Below are 23,483 nucleotides of genomic sequence, written 5' to 3'. Positions count from 1 at the left end.
ACCTGGACCAGATGATGTACACCCCAGAGTTCTGAAAAAGGAGGCTGAAGAGATTCTGGAGGCATTAGTAATGGATCTTTCACTAGGTTCTGGAAGAGTAAAAAAATTGTAAATGTCACTCCACTCTTTAAGAAGGGAGAGAGGCAGAAGAAAGGAAATTATAGGCCAGTTAGTCTGATCTCAGTGGTTGGGAAGATGTTGAAGTCGATTGTTAAGGATTTGGTTTCATGGTACTTGGAGGCACATGATAAAATAGGCCATAGCATGGTTTCCTCAAGGGAAAATCTTGCGTGGTTAATCTGTTGGAATTCTTTGAAGAAATAACAAGCAGGATAGACAAAGGAGAATTGGGGGATGTTGTGTACTTGAATTTTCAGAAGGCCTTTGATAAGGTGCCACAGACGAAGCTGCTTAATATTTTTGCCTGCATGGTTCATACAATCCAAAAAGCTATTTTGATCTTGATCCTGGCAGTGCTCAGGGCTTCCTTCATCATGCCGGTAGCTTCCTCTCGGTTTTCACAACTGTCAGCCATGTAAATCCCGGGTGGATACTCAGGAATACCATCACACACAGATTTAAGATTCTTCATTGCTGTTTCTGTAACAATTTTTTGACCATTCAGGGTTATTAGCCTTGAGCTGAACCCTCAAACCTGGAGGACCAAGCCTGGCCTCTACCCTTTGACATGTTTGAAATGGGTGACCCTACAAAGAGTCAAAGCACAAGACCCTGACTCCAGCCAACATAGCTCCCTAGGTCATTGAGGCATGCAAGCCGCCAAACCCTCTGACAAGGTTATGGTCTTCTTGGAGATGGGGAGTATGGTAGAAAGCTGAAAAGCAGGACTTCCAAGATTGTAAACTCTGGATTACTGCCCGTGCCATGAGACACTGAGGGTAAGAATAGAATGATTTGGCAGATGAATGCATGGCTAAGGAATTGGTGCAGGGGCAAATCTTCAGACTTCTGGATCACTGGGATCTCTTCCGGGAAAGGTATGAACTGTACAAAAGGGACCTGAGGGAATCAATATCCTTGCAGGCAGGTTTGCTAGAACAGTTGGGGAGGGTTTAAATTAATTTGGCAGGAGAATGGGAACTAAAGTGATTAGGCTGAGGATGGATCAGTAACAAGCAAAGGCAGTGTGTAGTGAGACTGTCAGGAAGGACAGGCAGATGATAGGACAAAGTTGGAGTCAGTGGGATGAGATGCAGTGTAACATGGGAACAAAATTGAAAAGGATAATGAATACAGAACTGAATGTGTTTTACTTGAATGCCGCAGTATATGGAATAAAATGGTCTTTTAGCGCAGTTAGGAATTGACAGGTATGATATGTGGGCATCGGTGAATCATGGCTGAAAGAAGATTATAGTTGGGAGCTCAAAATTCAAGGAAACACATTGAATCAAAAAGACAGGCAGGTAGGAAGAGTAGGTGGGGTGACTCGGTAAAAAATGAAATCAAATCCTTAAAAAGAGGTGACATACAATCAGAAGATGCAGAATCCTTGTAGGTAGAGTTCAGAAACTGCAAGGGTAAGATGACCCTGATGGGAGTTATATACATCTGAACAGTAGCAAGGATCTAAGCTACAATTTACATTGGGAGATAGAAAATGCACGTCAAAAGGTAAATAGGGGGGGGGGGGGGTCGGATATTGTATTTCAATATGCAGGTAGTTTGGGAAAATCAAGGTGGTGCAGGATCCCAGCAGAGAGAATTTGTAGAATGCCAATGAAATGTTTTTTAGGACAGCTTGTGATTGAGCCTGCTAGGGAATCAGCTATTTAAGATTGTATAATGAACCAGATTAGATTAGGGAGCTTAAGGTAAAGGAACCGTTAGGAACCATTGATCATAATTTGATAGAATTCACCCTGCAATTTGAGAGAGAAGCTAAAGTGAAATGTATCAGTATTATACTGGAATAAAGGGAATTACAGAGGCAGGAGAGAGGAGCTGGCCAAAGTTAATTGGAAGAGGTCACTTGAAGGGAAGACGGCAGAGCAGCAATAGCTGGAGTTTCTGGGAGCAATTTGGAAGACACAGGATAGATACATCCCAAGGAAGTATTCTAAAGAGAGGATGACACAACCGTGGCTAACAAGGAAATCAAAGCCAACATAAAAACAACAGAGAGGCCATATAATAGAGCAAAAACTAGTGGGAATTTAAATTGGGAAGCTTTTAAAAACCAACAGAAGACAAATAAAATATGAAGGTAAGCGACCCAGTAATATCAAACAGGATACCAATAGTTTCTTTCAGATAGATAAGGAGAAGAGAAATAAGTGTAGATACTGGACCACTGGAAAATAATGCTGGATAGGTAGCAATGGAGGACAAGGAAAAAGCAGATGAACAGAATAAGTATTTTGCATGACTTCACTGTGGAAGACACTAGTAGTATGCCAGCAGTTCAAACGAGTGTTGGGGGCAATTGCTGTTACTAGGGAGAAGGTGCTTGGGAAACTGAAAGATCTGAAGGTAGATAAGTCCCTTGGACCAGATGGACTACACCCCAGAATTCTGAAGGAGGTAGCTGATGAGATTATGAAGACACTAATAATGATCTTTAAAGAATCACTGAATTCTGGCATGCTTCTGGCAAAATGGAAAATTGCAAGTGTCACTCCACCCTTCAAGAAGGGAACTATAGGCCAGTTAGCCTGACTTTAGTAGTTGGGGAGAATATTGGAGTCAATTGTTAAGGATGAGATCTCAAGAGGAACATGATTAAATAGGCCATAGCCAGCGTGGTTTCCTCAAAGGAAAATCTTGCCTGACAAATCTACTGGGATTCTTTGAAGAAATAACAAGCAGGATAGACAAAGGAGAACCTGTGTACTTGGATTTTCGGAAGGCCTTGTGACAAGGTACCACGCATGAGGCTGCTTACCAAACTAGGAGCCATGGTATTACAGGAAAGATACTAGCATGGATAGAACATTGGCTGGTTGACAGGAGGCAAACAGTAGGAATAAAGGGAAGCTTTTCTGATTGGCTGCTGATGACTGATGGTATTCTGCAGGAGTGGATGTTGGGAGTGCTTCTTTGTATGTTGCATGTCAATGATTTAGTTGATGTATTTGTGGCTATTTGCAGACAGCTGGAGGGACACAACCTACCCCATTATGACCTTGCACCTTACTGGCTACCCACACTGTACTTTTTCTGTGACTGCAACAACTTTTTCTGCATTCTGTTGTAGCTTTTCCTAACGTATGACTTCAATGCATTGATGGATGAAATAATCAGTATGAATGGCATGTAAAACATGGGCTTTTCACTATAAACAAGGGATTCTGCAGACGCTGGAAATCCAGAGTAACATACACAAAATGCTGGAGGAACTTAGCAGGTCATACATGATCTTCAGACGGGAATAAACAGTCCATGTTTTGGGCTGGAACTATACCTTCTCATTACATCTTAGTTCATGTGACTTTTATAAACCAATTCACCAGTTTGGCTCCAAAACACCACCATCATATCTGCCTCCAGCATCACCCCTGGCAGAGAATTCTAGGCACTCACCACTCTCTGTTTAAAACACTTGCCATTCAGACAACATCCTGATGAGTCTCCTGCGCACTCTGTCAAATGCAACCACATTGTTCCCATAACGGTGGCAACCAGACAACATTCTGCATAGGTTACTGATGGCTGGAAAGGCATCTGGCAAGAGGAGGATGTACCTACCATTGAGTAACTTATGGTCGCAATGGAGCAAATCTCGGCACATTCGAGCTGGGTGTTCCCTGCTTCCCAAGGGGTTCTTGAGACTGTGCATCAGACTGTTGAGATCGTGAAGTGTTTTGGATATCTCTATGCCATGCTCTAGGAAGTCAGTTTCAGTATTCAGATAGTTCTGCAGAAAATGTGAATCGAAGTGTTAAAAGAGGCAGACAAAAACCTGTTAGAGAGTCATTCAGTACAGTGGCTGGTCCTTCAGCCAACCAATTCAAGTTCAACTGTCATTCAAACGTACATAAACACCCATGAATACAGCCAAATGAAACACAAAAATACACCTGCAGATGCTGTGGATCAAACGATGTGGATCCACAGCCAAATGAAACAGTGTTCATCTGGGGCTAAGGTGCAAAACACATTACCACCAGTCACACAGAGAATAAGGCACAGATAACACATATAGTAATTACAATATCAGTCCAGGCCCCTCGGCCCATGATGTTCTGACAATCTTTTCTTTCTTTTTCAATCTTTTTATTGATTTTCATATATAAAAAATAGCATAACATAATATTGAATAGATTATAAATACATTAGGCTTGAAATTGAATTAGTGATAAGATATCAATATCTTATTAAAATATCAGTAAAAAAACATCATATAATAATCAGTCAAACCTATATTGATTATACATGAGAAAGGATAATCACTAAAAGAGAGAAAAGAAAAAAATATATAAAAAATACAAGAAAAAATATATATTGAAAAAAAATAAACCTAGACTAACATGGGCAATAATAAAAGTTTATATGTAGATGATAGTGTCAAGAACTCCGGAACTCCATACCAGAACAAGGATAAAAAGAGAAAAGGTCCGGAAGAGGTCAAATTAACTCATATGAAAATGTCGAATAAACGGTCCCCAAGTTTCTTCAAATTTAATTGATGGATCAAAAATAGTACTTCTAATTTTTTCTAAGCTCAGACAAGAGGTAGTTTGAGAGAACCACTGAAATGTGGTAGGAGGGTTTACTTCTTTCCAATTTTGTAATATAGACCTTCTAGCCATTAGGGTTGTAAAAGCAATCATTCGTCTAATTGAAGGGGAAAGTCGACTACTATCATCATTTGGTATACCAAAAATTGCAGTAATAAAATGGGGTTGTAAATCAATATTCCAAACTGAGGAAATGATAGCAAATATGTCCTTCCAATAGTTATATAAGGTGGGACATGACCAAAACATGTGGGTCAATGAAGCCACATCTGAATGACATCTGTCACATTGAGGGTTAATATGGGAGTAGAATCGAGCAAGCTTATCTTTAGACATGTGGGCTCTATGTACCACCTTAAATTGTATTAAAACATGTTTAGCACATATAGAAGAAGAATTAACCATTTGTATAATTTTTTCCCATTTTTCTGTTGATATAGTATATTGAAGCTCTTTTTCCCAGTCTTGTTTAATTCTACCTGATATTTCTGGTTGTTTCTTCATAATCATATTATAAATAAGAGCCACTAATCTCTTCTGACAAAGATTCAAGGTAAAAATCATATCTAAAAAATCTATCGGGGTTGAATTGCGAAAGGATGGTAAAACTTTATATAAGAAGTTTCTGATTTGTAAATATCTAAAAAAATAAGATTTAGGTAACTTAAATTTGTTAGAAAGTTGGTCAAAAGACATCAAACTACCTTCAAAAAAAAGATCACGAAAACATATTATACCTTTCCTTTTTCATACGCTAAAGGCTTGCTCTATTAAAGAGGGTTTAAAAAAAAAAGTTAAACAAGATAGGGCTATCAAGAACAAAATTTCTCAAGGTAAAGAACTTACGAAATTGAAACCAAATTCGTAATGTGTGTTTGACAGTAGGGTTAGATATCTGTTTATTGAATTTGACCAGATCAACGGGAAGAGAAGAACCAAGAACGGAGAATAAAGAATATCCTTGTACTTCGTTACATTCCAAATTTACCCACTGTGGGCACCATGGTACGAGACAAGGTTGTCCTTTAAGTCTTTTAATATTGCATTAGAACCTTTAGCCATTGCTATTCGTGAATCACCTAATATTTTTGGTATTACCCGTAATGAGAAGTTATATAAGTTATCACTATATGCTGATGACTTGTTGTTATATACTTCTGATTCTGATAGGTCCATTCCCGCTATTTTATCCTTGTTTGTTCAATTTGGTAGTTTTTCTGGTTATAAATTAAATTTGGATAAGAGTGAATTGTTCTCTTTAAATGCGCAAACTTTATTGAATGATAGGGTACCATTTAAAGTTGTTACTGATAACTTTACTTATCTAGGTATAAAAATTACTAAGAAACATAAAGATTTATTCAGATTGAATTTTTTACCTTTGCTTCATCAAATTCAACAACTTACTACTAGATGGTCTCCCTTATCCTTATCATTGGTTGGTCGGATTAATGCTATTAAAATGATGGTTTTACTGAAATTTTTATATTTATTTCAAGCTTTACCAATTTTTATTCCTAAATCTTTTTTTGACAACATAGATTCAAAAATTTCCTCATTTGTGTGGCAAAATAAAAACCCCAGGTTAAGTAAAAAACAGTTACAGAAACCTAAAAAAGATGGTGGTTTAGCTTTACCTAACTTTAGATTTTACTATTGGGCGAATAATATTCGAAACTTAATATACTGGAAACAAGATTTGGATTCACCATTGTGACAATCTTTTGACCTACTGTAAGATCAATCTAACCCTTCCCTTCTACATAACCCCCCATTTTTCTATCATTCATGTGCCTATCCAAGCATCTCTTAAACGACCCTAATGTATCTACATGTTTCTACCAGCACCCCTTGGCAGCACATTGCCTTCACCCACCACTCTCTGTGTCTACGTAATGGAAATCTATCCGGCTGTTAAGATACTGTTGAAATAATCTCTCATTTACTGAAAGATGAACTTTTATTCTCCTAGTCTACCTTGTTATGACTCTTGAACTTTATTTGCCTGCCTCCACTTCCTCTGTAACTGCAGCACTCTATTCTGTATTCTGTGTTCTTCTTACTGCCCCAGTGTACGATCTTTATGGATGACATACAGACAAAAGCATTTCACTGTATCTCAACTAAATAGACAATTATAAACCAATTAGCAATACCTCAAACTGGAGGGCTTCGTTGTTTGCAATCAGGGCTTGAATTGCTGCGTTAATATCCACATGCCTCTACAGAATGAAGAACAAATATCAGTGAAGAGTATCTTTTCTCATCGACAAGAGTGTGGTATTGTCGAGTAGTACATTCCCCATCTCTCTCAGCACGGGGAGGTAGAGCTACTCCTGCAGATTCCAAATGTGGAGCATATTCCCAGATTTTAAGTTCTTTATCATCAACATATTTATTTTCATTTTAAAAATTTTATTGAGAATAGGCCCTTCAAACAATGCCACCCAGTAACCCCCAATTTAATCCTAGCCTTATCACATGACAATTTACAACAACCAATTAACCTACCAACCGTTATGTCTTTGGACTGTGGGAGGGAACTGGAGCACCCATGTGGTCAAGGGGAGAGCATACAAACTCTTCACAGACAGTGGCAGGATTTGAACCTGGGTCACCTGTACTGCAGAGCGTTGTGCTAACCACTATGCTACCGTGCCATGCTGAGGATCTATCCTGGGCCCAACATATCCATGCAGTTACAATGAAGGGATGATAGCAGCTATATTTTATTACGACTTCAAGGAGAGGTCTGTCACCAAAGACAGTTGTAAATTTCTACTGATGTACCATGGAGAGCGTTGTAACTGTCTGGTACGGAGGGGCCACTGCACAGTTTTGTGAAAAGCTGCAGAAAGTTGTAAATTCATCCAGTTCCATCATGGACACAAGCCTCCCCAGTGATGAGGACACCTTCGAAAGGTGATGCCTCAGAAAGATGGCATCGATCATTAAGCATCTCACGACCCAGGACATGCCACCTTCTCATCGCTACCATCAAAGAGGAGGTGCAGGAGCCCAAAGACACTCACTCAGCTTTTCAGGAATGGCTTCTTCCCCTCCGCCATCTGATTTCTGACAGTATATCTACAAACACTATCTCACTACTTTTGCTCTCTTTTTGAACAACTTAGTTATTTTTATTAAATGTATACTTCTTATCATGATTTATGGTAATTTTATGGATTTCACAGTACTGCTGCTGACATTCTGTATGTTAGTGATATTAACCGTGATTCTAATTCTGAATTTCCCCAAGATGTGGTTGAATTCTGGATCTCACTGCCAGAGGGGGAGGTGGGGACAGAGACGCTCACAGCATTGAACAAGTCATCTGGACGAACAGTTGAATCGCCAACGTTTCAGGAACAGCTTCTTCCCCTCTGCCGTTGGATTTCTGAATGGACAGTGAACCCATGAACATTACCTCACTACTTTTTATTTTTTTTTCCTTTTATACATTTTTAATTTTACACACACTCACACACACGCATGCACGCACGCACGCATGCACGCACGCGCACACACACACACACACTCACACACACAGACATCTTACTGTAATTTACAGTTTTATTATTCTGTATTGCATTGTACAGCTGCCACATAACAGTAAATTTCACAACATATACTGATGATTATAAACCTGATTCTGATTGGGATGCGTTTATGATCATATACACCAGGGTACAATAAAACTCCTTGCCCAATTACAAAGAAGGCACAACTGCAATTACATTTCATAAGGAGTTTGAGGAGATTTGGTACATCACCAAAGACTGTAGCAAATTTCTACAGATGTAACATGGAGACCATTCTGACTGGTTGTGTCGGATTTTGTGGAAAATACATGTGAGAGTTGTTTTACATTCTTAACAAAAGCTGCAGTCCTTTACTTCCATCGTGAACAAACCACAAGCCATCACTTTCAACTCCTGATGAAGGGTTTCGGCCTGAAACATCGTCACTACCTCTTCCCATAGATGCTGTCTGGCCTGCTGAGTTCTGCCAGCATTTTGTGTTATTTATTTATTTCCAGCATCTGCAGATTCACTCGTGTATCCATCACTTTACATTGATGTCATTACGTCAGACACTGTCTCTCAAAGTGACCACAACAACTCAATGATAGTAACACACACAAAATGCTGGTAGAACACAGCAGGCTAGGCAGCATCTATAGGGAGAAGCGATGTCGACGTTTCGGGCCGAGACCCTTCGTCCTGTCCTGGCAAAGAGTCTCCACCCGAAACATCGACATCGCTTCTCCCTATAGATGCTGCCTAGCTTGCTGTGTTCTACCAGCATTTTGTGTGTGTTGCTGTTTGAATTTCCAGCATCTGCAGATTTCCTTGTGTTAACTCAATGGTGGTGTTTGTGAGTTATGTAGAACAGTTTCTAAAGTGAGCAATATGTGTCATCTGTCACTCATTAATAGTCCTGCATGGGTCCCACCACAATTCACCAAAACTGGCATTGTGAGCCTGTCTGGAGCTGGTATGAGCCGCCCGGCTTGGGTCCTATGTGCCTTGGTTGGAGTACCAACCGATGCCTTTGGCTGTCCAGGGGTGTGCTGGCATTCATAACATCACGTCATGACGCAGGGGGAATGGTAGTGCAACCATCCAGGTCTTGGTGGAACAGTTTAATATGAACTACAGGTTTACCCTTCCTATCCACAATAAGTCTACAAAAGGCTCCAAGGGTAGTCATAGCTGAAGGGTGGTAGTGGGGACGAGCTCCCACCACTAAACAAATGCTCTTCATGGTGTGTGTCTCAAACAGCCTCTGACAGCCAAGTCCAACTCCTGGCCTTCACGTGTGGCATAGTTCTTATGCCCAGTGGAGCTGTTCTCACTGACAGGAGAAGGGGCAAAGGCAGGCCAGTGGCGCGTTAAAACCAGTCGCTCTGAGCAGATGGGGCTCGTTAACCACAGATGGTAGCTCAACTAGGACAGGGAAAACTCCAATTACAAACCCCCACTGCCTTGCGTCTATACTCGCTCACAGGAAAGGCTTTGGGAGTAAACCCCGAGGAAAAATCCGGAGTCGGAGTCCCGAAGGCGGCTGACTGCTGTACCCAGCATCGGCACGGCAACTCCTGCGATGCTGCTGGCACCAAACTGTATCGACCTCCGTCGTTCCTTTAGACCTGTTATCAGCATGGGGGGGGGGGGGGGGTCCCACTGACGGATCTCCATATCAACTCTGCCCTGGCTTGCGTCCTGGAGCGACCACTGCCGGTGACTACCAGAGGCACAGTACCCATGGTTGACCACGACTGATGGAGGCCACACACTGCACACATACTACAATAAAAGTCTTTTCACCCCATTTCAAAACAAAGGGGTGTTGATGTGCTTTATGGTGGACAGAAGCAAACAAGGTAGAAGTAGGTTAACTGGAACCCAAGAGTGCTGCATGCCACGATGAGGCATAGGAACAGGTGTACAAGAACTGAGTTTACTGAGGAGGTGGAACGCTGCTGAGATGCCAACCAGATGGTCATGATGTCAGGAATAAAATCACCTGCCACTCGTAGTGGCTGCCCGTACACCAACTCGAAGGCTGCTGGTCCTCTTTTAGAGGTGTTTTGAGTCCCAGCAGGCCCCAAGTGAGATTAATGTGACAACACTCATCCCTTGGGGGACCATCAGGAACAGTAAAACAGCTTGCACAGGCCATTGGACTGCGGGTGATATGCCATAATGTGATGTAATTTAATGCCAAGGTTCTGGGCCAGTGCAGCCCAGAGGTCTGTGGTGTCCTGGGGCCTGTGGTCAAAAGAAATATCAGAAAGTTGCCGAGCCAAGTCATGTGCACAGCTGTTGTCAATGCTAGAGGAGCAACTTCTGGCCACCTGGTGGTCCAGTCCACCATGGTCAGGAGATGCATGAAACTGCGGGGGAAGAGGACCAACGAGGTCCACATTGACAGGGACCTCGAAAGGTGCCAATGATTCCCAAAAGTGACAGGAACATGACACAGGCTACACTCCAGTCTTGCATGTCCTTCCTAAAGCTGGGCCACACAGACTTTAAAGCAATCAGTTTCTGTAAAGCCTTCCTGTCTGGATACGAGAGGCCGTGAACAGAGTTAGGAACAGTACACGTCCAGTTTGCAGGCACCATGGGATGAGGGTGATCAGGTGACACATCGCACGGGAGAGTAACTCTTGTGTTCCCCGAAAGATGTCAGCCAACCGCAGGCCTGTGATGCTATCCTGTAAGCCTGGACCTCTGGGTCAGTACCTTGGTCAGCTCTCCTGCCGGCATAGTCAACCCTGATGTGTATGACATGGTCAGAGGGCCATGAGGGGCAATTAGCTACAGCTAATTCTAGCTGTAAGTGCTGTATGCCGGTCGTGAGTTCTGAAATGTGGGCCAGGTGGCGTTGATGTCATGCAGACCAAAGGTCTGACCCTGGCTACTGCGTGCACAAGGGATTTGTGATCAACGAGAGCTCTGAAATGCCGACTGTCCAGTAGAAAATCAAAATGGCAGACAGCCAGACAGGCTCCGAGAAACTCACAGTCAAATGTACTGCACCTCCTCTTGGGGATGAGGGTAGAACTTCTAGCTGAAGAAAGCAAGCGGTTGCCACATATGTCTGACCAGCTGTTCATGTACAGCACCAATAGCATCGACTGAGGCATCAATAGTGATGGCTATCTGTGCATTGAGGAGTGGGTGTGCAGTAGGGTGATGTTCAAAAGAGCTTGTTCAGTGTTATCAATTGCTGTGGTCATGTCCGCTGACCACTCAAGCATATGATTAGGGGCACTGCCTTTAAGGGCACTGTGCAAGGGGAGCATAAGTTTAGCATCTTGATGGACTACCCTGTAGAATTTTATAAAAAATTTGAAAATTGCTCTCTCCGTATATGTTGGAAATGTTTAAGGATTCTTTTGTGAAAGGTGATTTACCCTCTACCTTTTATGAGGCTTCTATTTCTTTAATTATTAAAAAGGATAAAGATCCTACCGATTGTGCCTCATATAGACCGATTTCATTATTGAATGTCGATGTTAAGATCCTGTCAAAGATAATGGCCAATCAGTTGGAAATTTTTTTGGGTAAAATTATTTTTAAAGATCAAACAGGCTCTATAAAGGGTCATTATTTCTTTTCAAATGTTTGGAGATTATTTAACATTATATACTCATCTTCTTTTAAAACTCCACCATGTGTCATCTCTTTGGATGCTGAAAAAGCGTTCGATCAAGTTGAATGGAAATATTTATTTAATGTTTTAGAGAAATTTGGTTTTGGTGTTAATTTTAATAATTGGATTAGAATGATATATAAAACTCCTATTGCTACTGTTATTACTAATAACTGTAGATCCCCTTTTTTCAGCTTTCACAGGGGACAAGACAAAGTTGTCCATTAAGTCCTTTGTAATATTAGAACCTCTTGCTATCGCTCTTTGTGAAGCTAAAGGTATTCATGGGATTCTTATGAATGAGACCATTCATAACATTTCTCTTTACGCTGACGATTTATATGGTTTATATATTTAATCCCGAGGAATCTATCCCTGCCTTGCTAAAATTATTTAATAAACTTGGAGATTTTCAGGATATAAAATAAATTTTAATAAAAGTGAACTGATTTCTTTAAATCAATCTGTTTCTCTATATGCTAATATTCCTTTCAAAGTCACGGATTCCTTTAGATACTTAGGTGTTATAATCACTAAAAAAAAATAAGGATCTTTATAAAGCTAATTTTGTTCCCTTGGTAGATTCTATGAAGTATTTATTTAGTAGATGGAACCCACTTACACTTTTACTTGCTGGTCGCATCCATACAGTCAAAATGATTTTACCAAAATTTTTATATTTATTTCAGAATATCCCTGTTTTTTTGACTAAGAAGTGTTTTGGTCAGGTTGATCCTATTATTTCATTTTTTATTTGGAATGATAAAAGACCAAGAATTAGTAAATTAGTAAATACAAAAATTGAAAAAGGATGGAGGTCTTGCTTTTCCTAACTTAAGAATGCATTACTGGGCTGTTAATGTGAGATATATGTACTTTTGGTTACACTGGGTTGATAAGAACAAGCGGCCAATTTGGGTAGACTTGGAATTGAAAGCTGTGAAACAGTTTTATTCAACCTCGTTATTGGGAGCTGCTTTACCTATACAATTAGCTAAAGCTGCTAATTTAAATTTATATCTTGTGATTAAGCATTCTTTACTAATTTGGCTCCAGTTCTGTAAATTTTTTAACCTTAAAAAATTTAAACCTTTAAGTTTAATTTATCAAAATTACTTTTTTAAGTCTTCTTTGAGTGATCCAATGTTTTTACTTTGGAAAAATAAAGGTATTAATTCTTTTTTGGATCTATTTAAAGAAGATAGACCAAAGTCTTTTGAACAATTAGTTAATAAATACTCTCTTTCATACTCACACTTTTTACAATACCTTCAAGTTAGCCAATTGTTACAAAAATATTTAAGTAATTTTCCTTACATATTGGATGCCAACCTGTTAGATACTATTACAAGTATGAACCCTTTGATGAAGGGTTCCATTGGACGAATCTATAATTATTACAATGAGATAAGCGTCCTTTATTTAAGATTAAACAAGATTGGGAAAAGGTACTTAATTTTACTTTTATGATGGAGGTCTGGACACTGATTCTGAAGTTGGTTAACTCTTCTTCAATCTGTGCTAGTCATTCACTGATTCAATTTAAAATTATACATCGTTACTATTTGACGGAGAGATTGTCTAAAATGTTTCCTGATGTTGGTAGTTATTGTGATAGATGTAAAACTGAGACAGCTACACTGACACACATGTTTTGGTCTTGTTCTATACTGGAACAGTTCTGGAAGTCAGTTTTTTTCTACAATTTCTAAAGCACTTAAAATTAATTTACAACCTAACAAATTAACTGTGCCTTTTGGAATAATTCCTCAAAATATCCGTGGTATTTCTTTGTCTTGACCAACATGTTATTGCATTTGTTACATTGATAGCTAGGAGGGCCATTCTGTCGAAGTGGAAGGATACGTCGGCTCCCACTCTGTCACAATGGTTCTCTCAAGTGATGTTATATCTTAGTTTGGAAAAATTTAGAAGCCGAACCTTCGAACCTATGTTTGATTTTGAGAAAAGATGGGGTTCATTTGCTCGTTACTATCATTTGAGTTCATTGATAGATTTCCACCACGATCTAATTGTAAATTTTGGTACTTTTTTTTCTTGCTGGCGGTTTGATGTTTATCTTTAGAAGCTTTTTGTATGACGCATGGCTCTGGGGTTGAACACCTAATGGGTTCTTTCCCTCACTTTTCTTTGCTTTAGTAGGAGTTTTTTCCTTTTTGCCAACAAAATTTTTCAATCTTTAAAACAATGTTTTTTTTCCCCTTGAGACACTGTGTTAGCTGCTTCGATGTACTCTTGTTAATTTTGGATAATAATAATAAAAAGATTTGAAAAAGAAAGGAGATATGAAAACAGGGTTGTGCATGAGGAAACCAAGAGGAGAGATCAGATTGTGAAGGAAGCAAGAGAAGGATTAAGAAGAGAATACTCCAGTGAACTAAATGCACCTTCCCAAGATCAACATGCACAATGTAGAAAATGAAAAAGGAAGAAGGAAGGTGTCCAGAGTTATCAGGATCATTTCCTGCAGTCTCAGAGTCATCATCTACAATCACCCAGTTTGTTTCATAGCCACAAATCTCACCTGCCAAGCAGAGTGACCTCCCTATCAGGAAAGACGTTATTCCATAAGAGTAAGCAAGTCTCCATGGTGATTAAATCATTAGGCTTGAATGGGACAATTTAAAATTTACTGTGCTGTGGATGTCTGTATAGTAGCTGTATTATATAATATCCTGTGTATATAGTTGAAATTCATTCTATATTGAGTTGGAGTTTATAGCTAAGCAGGGAGGAGTGTTGTGCATTTAATATTTTAGTAGTATTTGCACAATATTGTAAACATGTTGCTTGATAGAGCATTCTTATTGTTTAAATAATTCAGTACGGGTTGTATGTAAAAAATACGTGAATTGCTTATGTCATCATGCTACCATATGACGTGTGTATCTGGCTAAGAGTAACATACTCACATCGCTCAGTCCTGTCTTTTCCTTCAAATTAATTTAATATTCTAAAGCTACAAAACATAACAACACTTTTTAAAAAATATATTGGAATAGAGTGCTGCTGCAAAATGACAAATCTCACAACCTATGCCAGTGATTCTGAATGAAGAGCCTCACTGTTGCTTTGGCAATTCCGAGTGCAGCTGACTGACATGAAGAGCAACGCGTCATCACAGAAGATTAGATGAGCTCTATTTGTGACCTTACATTGAAACGTCGAAACATACTGTGAAAGGCATCGTTTGCATCAAATCAAATCAGCAAGGATGTGCTGGGTCAGCTCACAAGTGCCGTCATGCTTCTGGTGCCAACATAGCATGCCCACAACTCACCCCTACGTCTTCTGAATGCGGGAGGAAATCAGACAACTGGGAAGAAACCCACACAGTCATGGGGAGAATGTACAAACTCCTTACAGACAGCAGAGAGAACTGAACCCTGGTCGTTGGCACTGTAGAGCCCTGTGCTAACCGTGATGGCACTGTGCCACCTTGCTGCTGTTAAGCAGAAACTCTGCAAACCCCCTGTGGTAGCTGTCAGTGAGATGGATGTTGATGTCTGCTGCTTCTCCACTGAATACAAACTCCCGGCCACCGGGTACGACATGCCCTTGTTTGGACAGAACCAGAACATCCCAAGAATTCAAACTATTCATCTAAACAGCGAGCTTTTACTCGGAACCATCAATGACGAGATTTATATGTGAAGCATGCCTTGAAAGGAACTAAGTGCACAAGTCACATCATGCTGATGGCACCAAGCTCAAAGATATTATTCCTCTGGGGCTCTCTCTGTCATTCTGGAATGTGCAGAAATATTAATTCCTGCACATTTCAGCACATTCCAAAATGAAGGAGACAACGCCTTTTCCTTCCCTTTCTCCCATGGTTCATTCTCCTCTCCTATCTGATTCCTTCTTCTCCAACCCTTTTCCTTTACCACCTTTCACCTTCCAGCTTCTTTCTTCAACCCTCTCCTCCCCACACCCCCACTCTCCTCGCTTTGCCCATCACTCCTTGTCCTCCTTCCCCTCCCACCACCACCTTATTCTGGCATCTTCCCCCTTCCTTTCCAGTACTGATGAAGGGTCTCGGCCTGAAATGTCGACTGTTTACTCTTTTTCATAGATGCTGTCTGACCTGCTGAGTTCCTCCAACATTTTATGTGTGTTGCTCAGGAAAATTCATTGTCTTTTTCCCTGATGGGTTGCCACCACTAATTTGTAAACTGGAGGTAGCTGGTGTTAATAATGCTGTTGGGGCAGCAGGGTTGTATAGTGGTTAGAGCAAAGCTATTACATCATCAGCAACCCAGGTTCAAATCCCACTGCTGTCAGTAAGGAGTCTGTACCTTCCACCCGTGACCGTGTGGGCTTCCTCTGAGCGCTTCCCTCTCCTCCTACATTTCGGACACGTACGGGTTAGTTGGTCATTTGATCATGCTTGCCAGTCTTTGTGTATCGTTTTTCATCGATTCCATTGTATTTTTCAGTTCTACTGTGAATGCCCGCAAGAAAATGAATCGGAAGGTGGTATATGGTGACATAGTATGCCTTTGAACTTGGAACTTTGAATTGGGCAGCCAGGTTTGTTGGGCAGGAAGGGTCTGTTACTGAGACGAATCTCTAAATTAAAATAAGTAAATAAATAATATTTCTGAGGGGCACCTCGTATAGCCTTCAACTTCAGGGTGTCACCGGTTTCCCTTTTCAACACAAGACTTTGTTTGGAACCAAAGCAGCCCCATGCAGATATAACAAGTAGGAGGGTGGGTCTTGCTTACCAGAGGTCCTGGCGCACCAGGGGGGCCCTGGAATGAAATAGACAGATTTATTGCAACCTCTTTAAACAGATGGAAAGGAAAGTAGAATCCACATAATGCTTTCACCAAGTAAAAGGAATCTGTACTCACGGGAGGCCCAGGATGCCCTCGAGGTCCTTCAGGTCCCTGGGAATGAATGAAAACATTTCCACTTACTTCCTCATTTCACTTCCCCTTCTTTATTTCATGGAGATACAGTGTGGAACAGGCCCTCCCCACCCACTGAACCGAGCCACCCAGCAACCCCCTGATTTAACCCTAGACTAATCACAGGACCATTTACAATCACCAATTCACCGACTAACCTGTACGTCTTTGGACTGTGGGAGGAAACCGGAGCACCCAGATGAAACCCAAGTACACAGGGGCAGAAAATACAAACTTTCTTACAGATGATACTGGAATTGAACTACAAATCCCAATGCCCTGAGCTGTGATATGTTACACTAACCACTATGCTATCGTGGCACCCTTAATGTTGATTATAGTATGGAACCACAAGCTAAATACAGTCTATTTGGTTTGCATTCTGCATGCTTTCCCTTGGACTGGTCTTCCTCTGCCATCCCACCCCCCTCCAAAACTTGTATTCTTTCAGAGTCATACAGCACAGAACCACATGGTCACGCTGAACTGTAATTCAGCCTGGTCCCACTGACCTGCACCCAGACCATAGCCCTCCATTCCCCTCCCATCCACATGCCACTCCAAACTTTTTTTAAAATGTTGTAATCGACCCTATTCCAAGTGAAGAAGATCTCCTCGTTCTTCTCAAATATTTCACCATTCACCCTTAACCCACGAGTTCTAGTCTAGTCCCACCCAACCTCAGTGGAAAAGCCTGCCTGTATTTACCCTAACATTACCCCTCACAGTTTTGTATCTCTCTATAAAATCTCCCCTTATTCTCCTATGCTCCAGGGACTGACATCCTAACCTTTACAACGCGTCTTGTCAAAGACAGGTTTTTAACACATCGCATTCAAATAACTACCATGTGCCTAAACTTGTGATAAACTCTGAAAAGAGAACATTTGCCAATTCTTTCAGAAAACTGTACACGAATGATTTCAAAACAATGTGCAGATTTTCTTTGTATGGAGAAATTTTCTCTGTACTCTTTCAATCTTTTTGATATATTTCCTGTAGGTATCTGACCAGAACTGCATGCAACACTCCAAATTAGGCCTCACCAGCACTTTATACAACTTCATCATTACATCACAACTCCTGTTCTAAGTACTTTGATGTCCAAAAAGCTTTCTTCATGACCCTATCCAGATGTTATGCCACTTTCAAGGAATTGTGAGGCTGTATTCCCTGATTCCTCTGATCTTCCACACTCCCCAGGGCCTTACCACTCACCGCGGTTTGTCCTCCCAAAGTGCAACACCTCACACTTATTGCATTAAATTCCATCTGTAATTTTTCAGCCCATTTTTCCAGCTGGTCCAGATTTTTTCTCCTGTGAATTTATGTATGTAGCCTTAGTGGGATTTATAAAAGTATCTGATAATAGGGTGGTTAAGAAGGTGCACAATATGCTGCAGCTCCATAAAACACTGGGAGTATTGTGTTCAGCTCTGGTCGTCTCATTATAGGAAAGATATGGAAGATTCAGAGAGGGTGCAGAGGAGATTTACCAGGATGCTGCCTGGATTAGAGAGCCCGTCTTATGAGGATAGGTTGAGCATGCTAGGGCTTTTCTCCCTGGAGCAAAAGAGGAAGAGAGGTGACTTGATAGGGGTGTAGAAGATTATTAGAGGTATAAACTGAGTGGATAGACAGAGACTTTTTCCCAGGGCAGATATGACTAATACTGAGAGGGCTTAATTTTAAAGTGATTAGAGTCGGACAATCCATACCAGGGTACGTAAAAAGAGCTACTTTTTAATCAGGGAGGTGACTGCAATTTTAAAGGCAGAGTTTTGCCACAGTTTATCTGTGGGGCAGCCAATCAGCAAGATGCAGTGTATGAAAAGAGCTACCTTTCAGTCAGGTCCTTGTTCAAGATCTTAAAAGCAGGGCTTTGAACCTGTTTTCTCTGTGTTGGAGTTGGACAATTCACATCAGGGTGTGTAAAAAGAGCAATCAGGGTGGCGATTGAAATTTTAAAGGCAGAGTTTTGCGGCAGTTTCTCTGAGTTGAGGAGTAACCAATCAGCAAAAGGGATTAATTAGAAAGGTCCAATAAAAATAACTCAAGTGGAAGTGGAGCGGCCACTAATTTGGCATGCAATGGAAACTGGAGTGATAAGTGTTGAGGGTGAGGTAGTTGGTTTACAAACGGAGGTAATATGTAGTGAGACTCATAGCAAGGAGAGGCTGATGACTGAGCAACATTGCTGTCAACAGGATGAGTTACAGTGTGAAAGGCAGACAAAACTGAAAAACAGGACTGAACGTGTTGTATTTGAATGCACGCAGAATATGGAATAAGGTTGATGAACTTGTAACACGGTTACAGATTGGCAAGTGTGGTGTATTCATTCAGATCCACAGATGAGTTCTTCAGGAAGCATCCGGCCCAGATGGGGTGCCTGGCTGAGCAATAAGGACATGTGCTGGTCAACTGGCTGGAGTGTTCACCGAGATCCTTAACCTCTTGTGTCGGCAGTCTGAGGTACCCACTGCTTCAAAAAGGCTTCATTTATACCAGTGCTTCAGAAAATGTAGTAACCTGCCTCAATTATTGTCATCAGTGGCACTTACATCCACAGCAGTGAAGTGTTTCGAGAGGCTGTTGACGAAATGGTTTAGATCCACTCCAAATTGCCTCCTAGCACAACAGGTCCACAGCAGAAGCTCTGAATGTCTGGACAGCAAAGATGCTCTTTATCAACCACAGCTCGGCGTTCAATACTAAAATTCCCTCAAAACTCATCAATAAGTTTCAAGACCATGGCCTCGATATCTCCTTTTGCAATTGGATCCTCGATTTCCTCACTTGCCGACCCCAGTCAGTTTGGATTGGCAACAACATCTCCTCCACGATCTCCATCAGCACAGGTGCACCACAGGGTTGTCTGTGTGCCTATTCCCCTGCTCTACTCACTTTACACCTATGGCTGTGTAGCTAAGCACAGCTCCAATACCATTTTAAAGTTTGCTGACAACACCACTGTCATAGGCCAAATCAAAGGTGGTGAGGAATCAGCATACCGGAGGGAGATTGAAAATCTGTCTGAGTGGTGCCACAGCAACAATCTCTTACTCAATGTCAGCAAGACCAATTAGGTCATTATTGACTTCAAGAAAAGGAAACTGGAGGTCCATGAGCCAGTTCTCAATGGAGGATCAGAGGTGGAGAAGGTCAGCAACTTTAAATACCTCAGTGTTATCATTTCAGAGGACCTGTCCTGGGTCCAGCATGTAAGTGCAATTGTAAAGAAAGCATGACAACACCTTTACTTCCTTAGGAGTTTGTGAATATCTGGCATGCCATCTAAAGCTCTGACAGATTGTAGATGTGTGGTGAAGACTATATTGACTGGCTGCATCACAGCCTGGTATGGAACCACCAATGCCCTGTATTGTACGAATATCATACAAAAAGTAGTAGTAGAAATGGCCCAGTCCATCACTAGTAAAGCTCTCCCTACTATTGAATACATCCACATGGAGCATTGTCAAGGCAAGCAACATCTATCATCAGGGATCCCTCCACCAGGTCATGCTCTCTTCTCACTGCTACCATCAGGCAGAAGGTACAAAAGTCTCATGGCTCACACCACCAGGTTCAGAAACAATTACTATCCTTCAACCATCAGGTCCCTGAACCAGAGGGGATAACTTCACTGGTCCCATCATTGAAAGGTTGCACACTCTGTGGACTCACTTTGAAGGACTCTTCATCTTATGTTCTTGATACAAAGTATCTATCTATCTATCTGTCTATTTATTTATTATTTCTTCTTTCTTTTTGCATTTGCAGAGTTTGTTGTTTTTTGCATTCAGGCTGTATTCCCAGTTGGTGTGGGTCTTTCATTAATTCTGTTCTGGTTATTGGACATAGAGTATACCTGCAAGAAAGTGAATCTCAGGGTCGATGGGACTGGGCAGAATAACCGTCTGGCATAGACTAAGTGGGCTGAAGAGCCTATTTCTGTGATGAGGTGTTGTATGATTCTGTGACTCTATGATGCCTGGATCGTAGGACTTTAGTTATGAGGAGTGATTGGAGAGGCTGGGTCTTCTCCCTCGACCAAAGGAAACTGATAGGTGACCAGATAAAACCATGGGACATGGTAGAAAGGTTAGGCCATTTGGCCCATTGAGTCTGCTCTATCATACCACCTTGGTTGATATATTTTCTTTCTTAACCCCATTCTCCTGCCTTCTCCCCATAACCTTTGTCACCCTGACTAATCAAGAACCTATCAGCCTCCGCCATAACTATACCCAATGACTTGACGTCCACAACTGGTTGTGGCAATGAATTCCACAGATGTGTGTAAGAATATCAGGGGTATAGATAGTTATCTTGCCAGGGTAAGGGTATCAAAAACAAAAGTACAGAAGTTTATGTTCAGTGGAAGTACTTTTAAATGGTTAGAGTGATGGTATTACAGCTTGTGGCGTTGGAGTTTGGAGTTTAATCCTGGCATCCTCTGTCACGAATTTGTACGTCCTCCCTGTGGAATGTGGGGTTTTTTCCAGGTGCCCCAGTTTCCTCCCACAATCCAAAGACATACTGGTTAGAAGGTTAATTGTTCATTGTAAGTTGTCCTGTCGTTAAGTGAGGGTTAAATTGGCCAGTGTGGCTCGAAGGCTGTTCCATGCTGTTTCACTAAATAAAAATAACAATGAATAAAGTTAAAGGGCAATCTCTTTACACACAGAGATGAGTTGGAAATGATATTTGAGAAGGGATATTGTGCAACAGTTGATCTCAGAGAATGGGCCTAAAACAACAGCTTTGTGCTTGTCAGTGTTGGTTGGTTTCTGCAGTTGTGTAAATGGCAACTCCGCAACTTGTGAAGCCTCCGCTGAACCGTGGCAAGCAACTCGCCTCTCAGTCTTAGTGATATCTTTGCCCTATAGGTGACCAGCTGTGCACAATCCTTCAAATTCCACTTCATCAACGTCTTATACAACTTCAACGTAGCATCACAACTCCATAACTCAATACCCTGAATTAATAAATAAAAATAATACTGAATCTCTGAGAGTGCTCATGCTTACATATGGCCCTGTTTGCTTGCCTCGGTCCTGAGTGGCTCCCCCTTTAGTTGAGCTTTGAGTTCCATTGGCTCATAGTTCTTCTGCTCTTAGGGGTTTGCAGATGGTGTCTATTTTGATATATTTGTTTACAAAATTATCAGAAGAGAACTACGCTTTCAAAAATTCTCACCCTGCCAACAGAAGGGGTAGCCAATCATGACCGAAGCATTGAATAGGGACTCCACAATTCACGTTCTCTGCATTATTTATCTATTTTGTATTAGCACAGTTTTGAATTTTGAACTTATTGAACTTTGATTTATGAAGGCCAATGCACCAAAGGCTCCACACAATTTCTGCAACTTGGAATAGAGGATTATTTAGGTTTACTCTAAATAAATTGATGCACTCCCTCCTCAATCCTCTTGCCTTGAATCAGCCTGGGACTGACTTATCATTTTACCTTGCGTAGTGCCACACTTGATTCTCCTGATAGATTTTAACTACCTATTTCATTTAAGTTTTAATCTTTTCAGGACATATTGTTGTAATCCCTGTATATTTGGCATTTAGTGAGTTCCTTCCCCGAGCAAAGATTCCTCATGTGATAACTGCGCTTCTTTTGAAGGATTCAAATAGTCTCTCTGCTTTCCCACATGTTTCTCAATGCGGTTACTAACACCCCCAGCATGTAAACCAGCCTCGGGAACATTGTGACTTGGGACAATCTTTGCTAATTGAACTCTGCTGCTTGGACTGAGTGCACAATAACATGGGGGTCTCTAGGGGAAGGTAGAGACACAAGGGAGAGGGAAGCACATGGTGATGCAGGAGATGAAGAGGATTGGGAATGTACAGCAGAAATGCAGACCATGTCAGAAACTAAACAGCAGAGATTTAGGGAGAGAGTAGGAGACTTAGAGGAAGTCAGAAGAGAAATATTGTTCTGTCAGAGGGACGTTGGAATGCGGAACTCACTGCCTGAGTCAAAGACTCGGTGTCTGTGAATACAGGAGTCCATTTGAGGTTGGAGGCTAAAAATGGCCTGTCCTGGGGCTAGAGGACTGTGTATGTGTTTGGGTGAGTGGGTGGACCGAAGGGAGGAACAGGGTTTGTTGTTGGTGCTCGTGTCATTATTCTGTACATTGTGGGCATGTTATGTTGGCACCAGAATGTTTGGTGACACTTGTGGGCCACCCCCAGCACATCCTTGGGTGCGTTGGTTATGAACGCAAACAATGCTTTTCACTGTATGTTTTTATGTACTTGAGATAAAACTAAATATAAAGGGTGGCAACAACTCAGTGCATAGAAGCATGCAGACATGGACAAGAGGTTCAGTTGTTGTTCAGACTAAAAATTAGATTAGGAAAGAAATGTGATCTAAATAACTCTTGTTGGTACCAGATGGGGTGGTTTGAGTATCTCGGAAATTACTGATCTCCTGGGATTTTCATGCACAACCGTCTCTCAAGTTTACAGAGAATGGTGTGAAAACAAAAAATATCCAGTGAGTGACAGTTCTGTGGGTGAAAGTGCCTTGATAATGAGAGAGGTGAGAGGAGAATGGCCAGACTGTTTCAGACTGACAGGAAGGCAGTATCTCAGATAAACACGTGTTTACAACAGGGCTGTGCAGAAGAGCATCTCTGAACAGAGAACACACT

At 41.2% G+C, this 23,483-nt stretch overlaps 1 protein-coding gene across 1 annotated transcript in view; it reads right to left on the bottom strand.

Moving 5' to 3' along the window:
* Nucleotides 1–23,483, bottom strand: part of LOC132401662 (collagen alpha-1(XXIV) chain) — a 511,504-nt gene that overhangs the window by 9,187 nt on the left and 478,834 nt on the right. The window contains exons 54-57 of the mRNA XM_059983704.1: nucleotides 16,745–16,780; nucleotides 16,616–16,642; nucleotides 6,857–6,922; nucleotides 3,709–3,877 (exon numbers count right to left, since the gene is read on the bottom strand). Of these exons, the coding sequence (XP_059839687.1) occupies nucleotides 3,709–3,877; nucleotides 6,857–6,922; nucleotides 16,616–16,642; nucleotides 16,745–16,780 (298 nt within the window). The remainder of the gene's footprint in view (nucleotides 1–3,708; nucleotides 3,878–6,856; nucleotides 6,923–16,615; nucleotides 16,643–16,744; nucleotides 16,781–23,483) is intronic.

Source organism: Hypanus sabinus, chromosome 11 (genome assembly GCF_030144855.1).
Source record: "Hypanus sabinus isolate sHypSab1 chromosome 11, sHypSab1.hap1, whole genome shotgun sequence".
Classification (NCBI taxonomy): Eukaryota; Metazoa; Chordata; class Chondrichthyes; order Myliobatiformes; family Dasyatidae; genus Hypanus; species Hypanus sabinus.
This window is presented reverse-complemented; position numbering and strand designations above follow the sequence as displayed.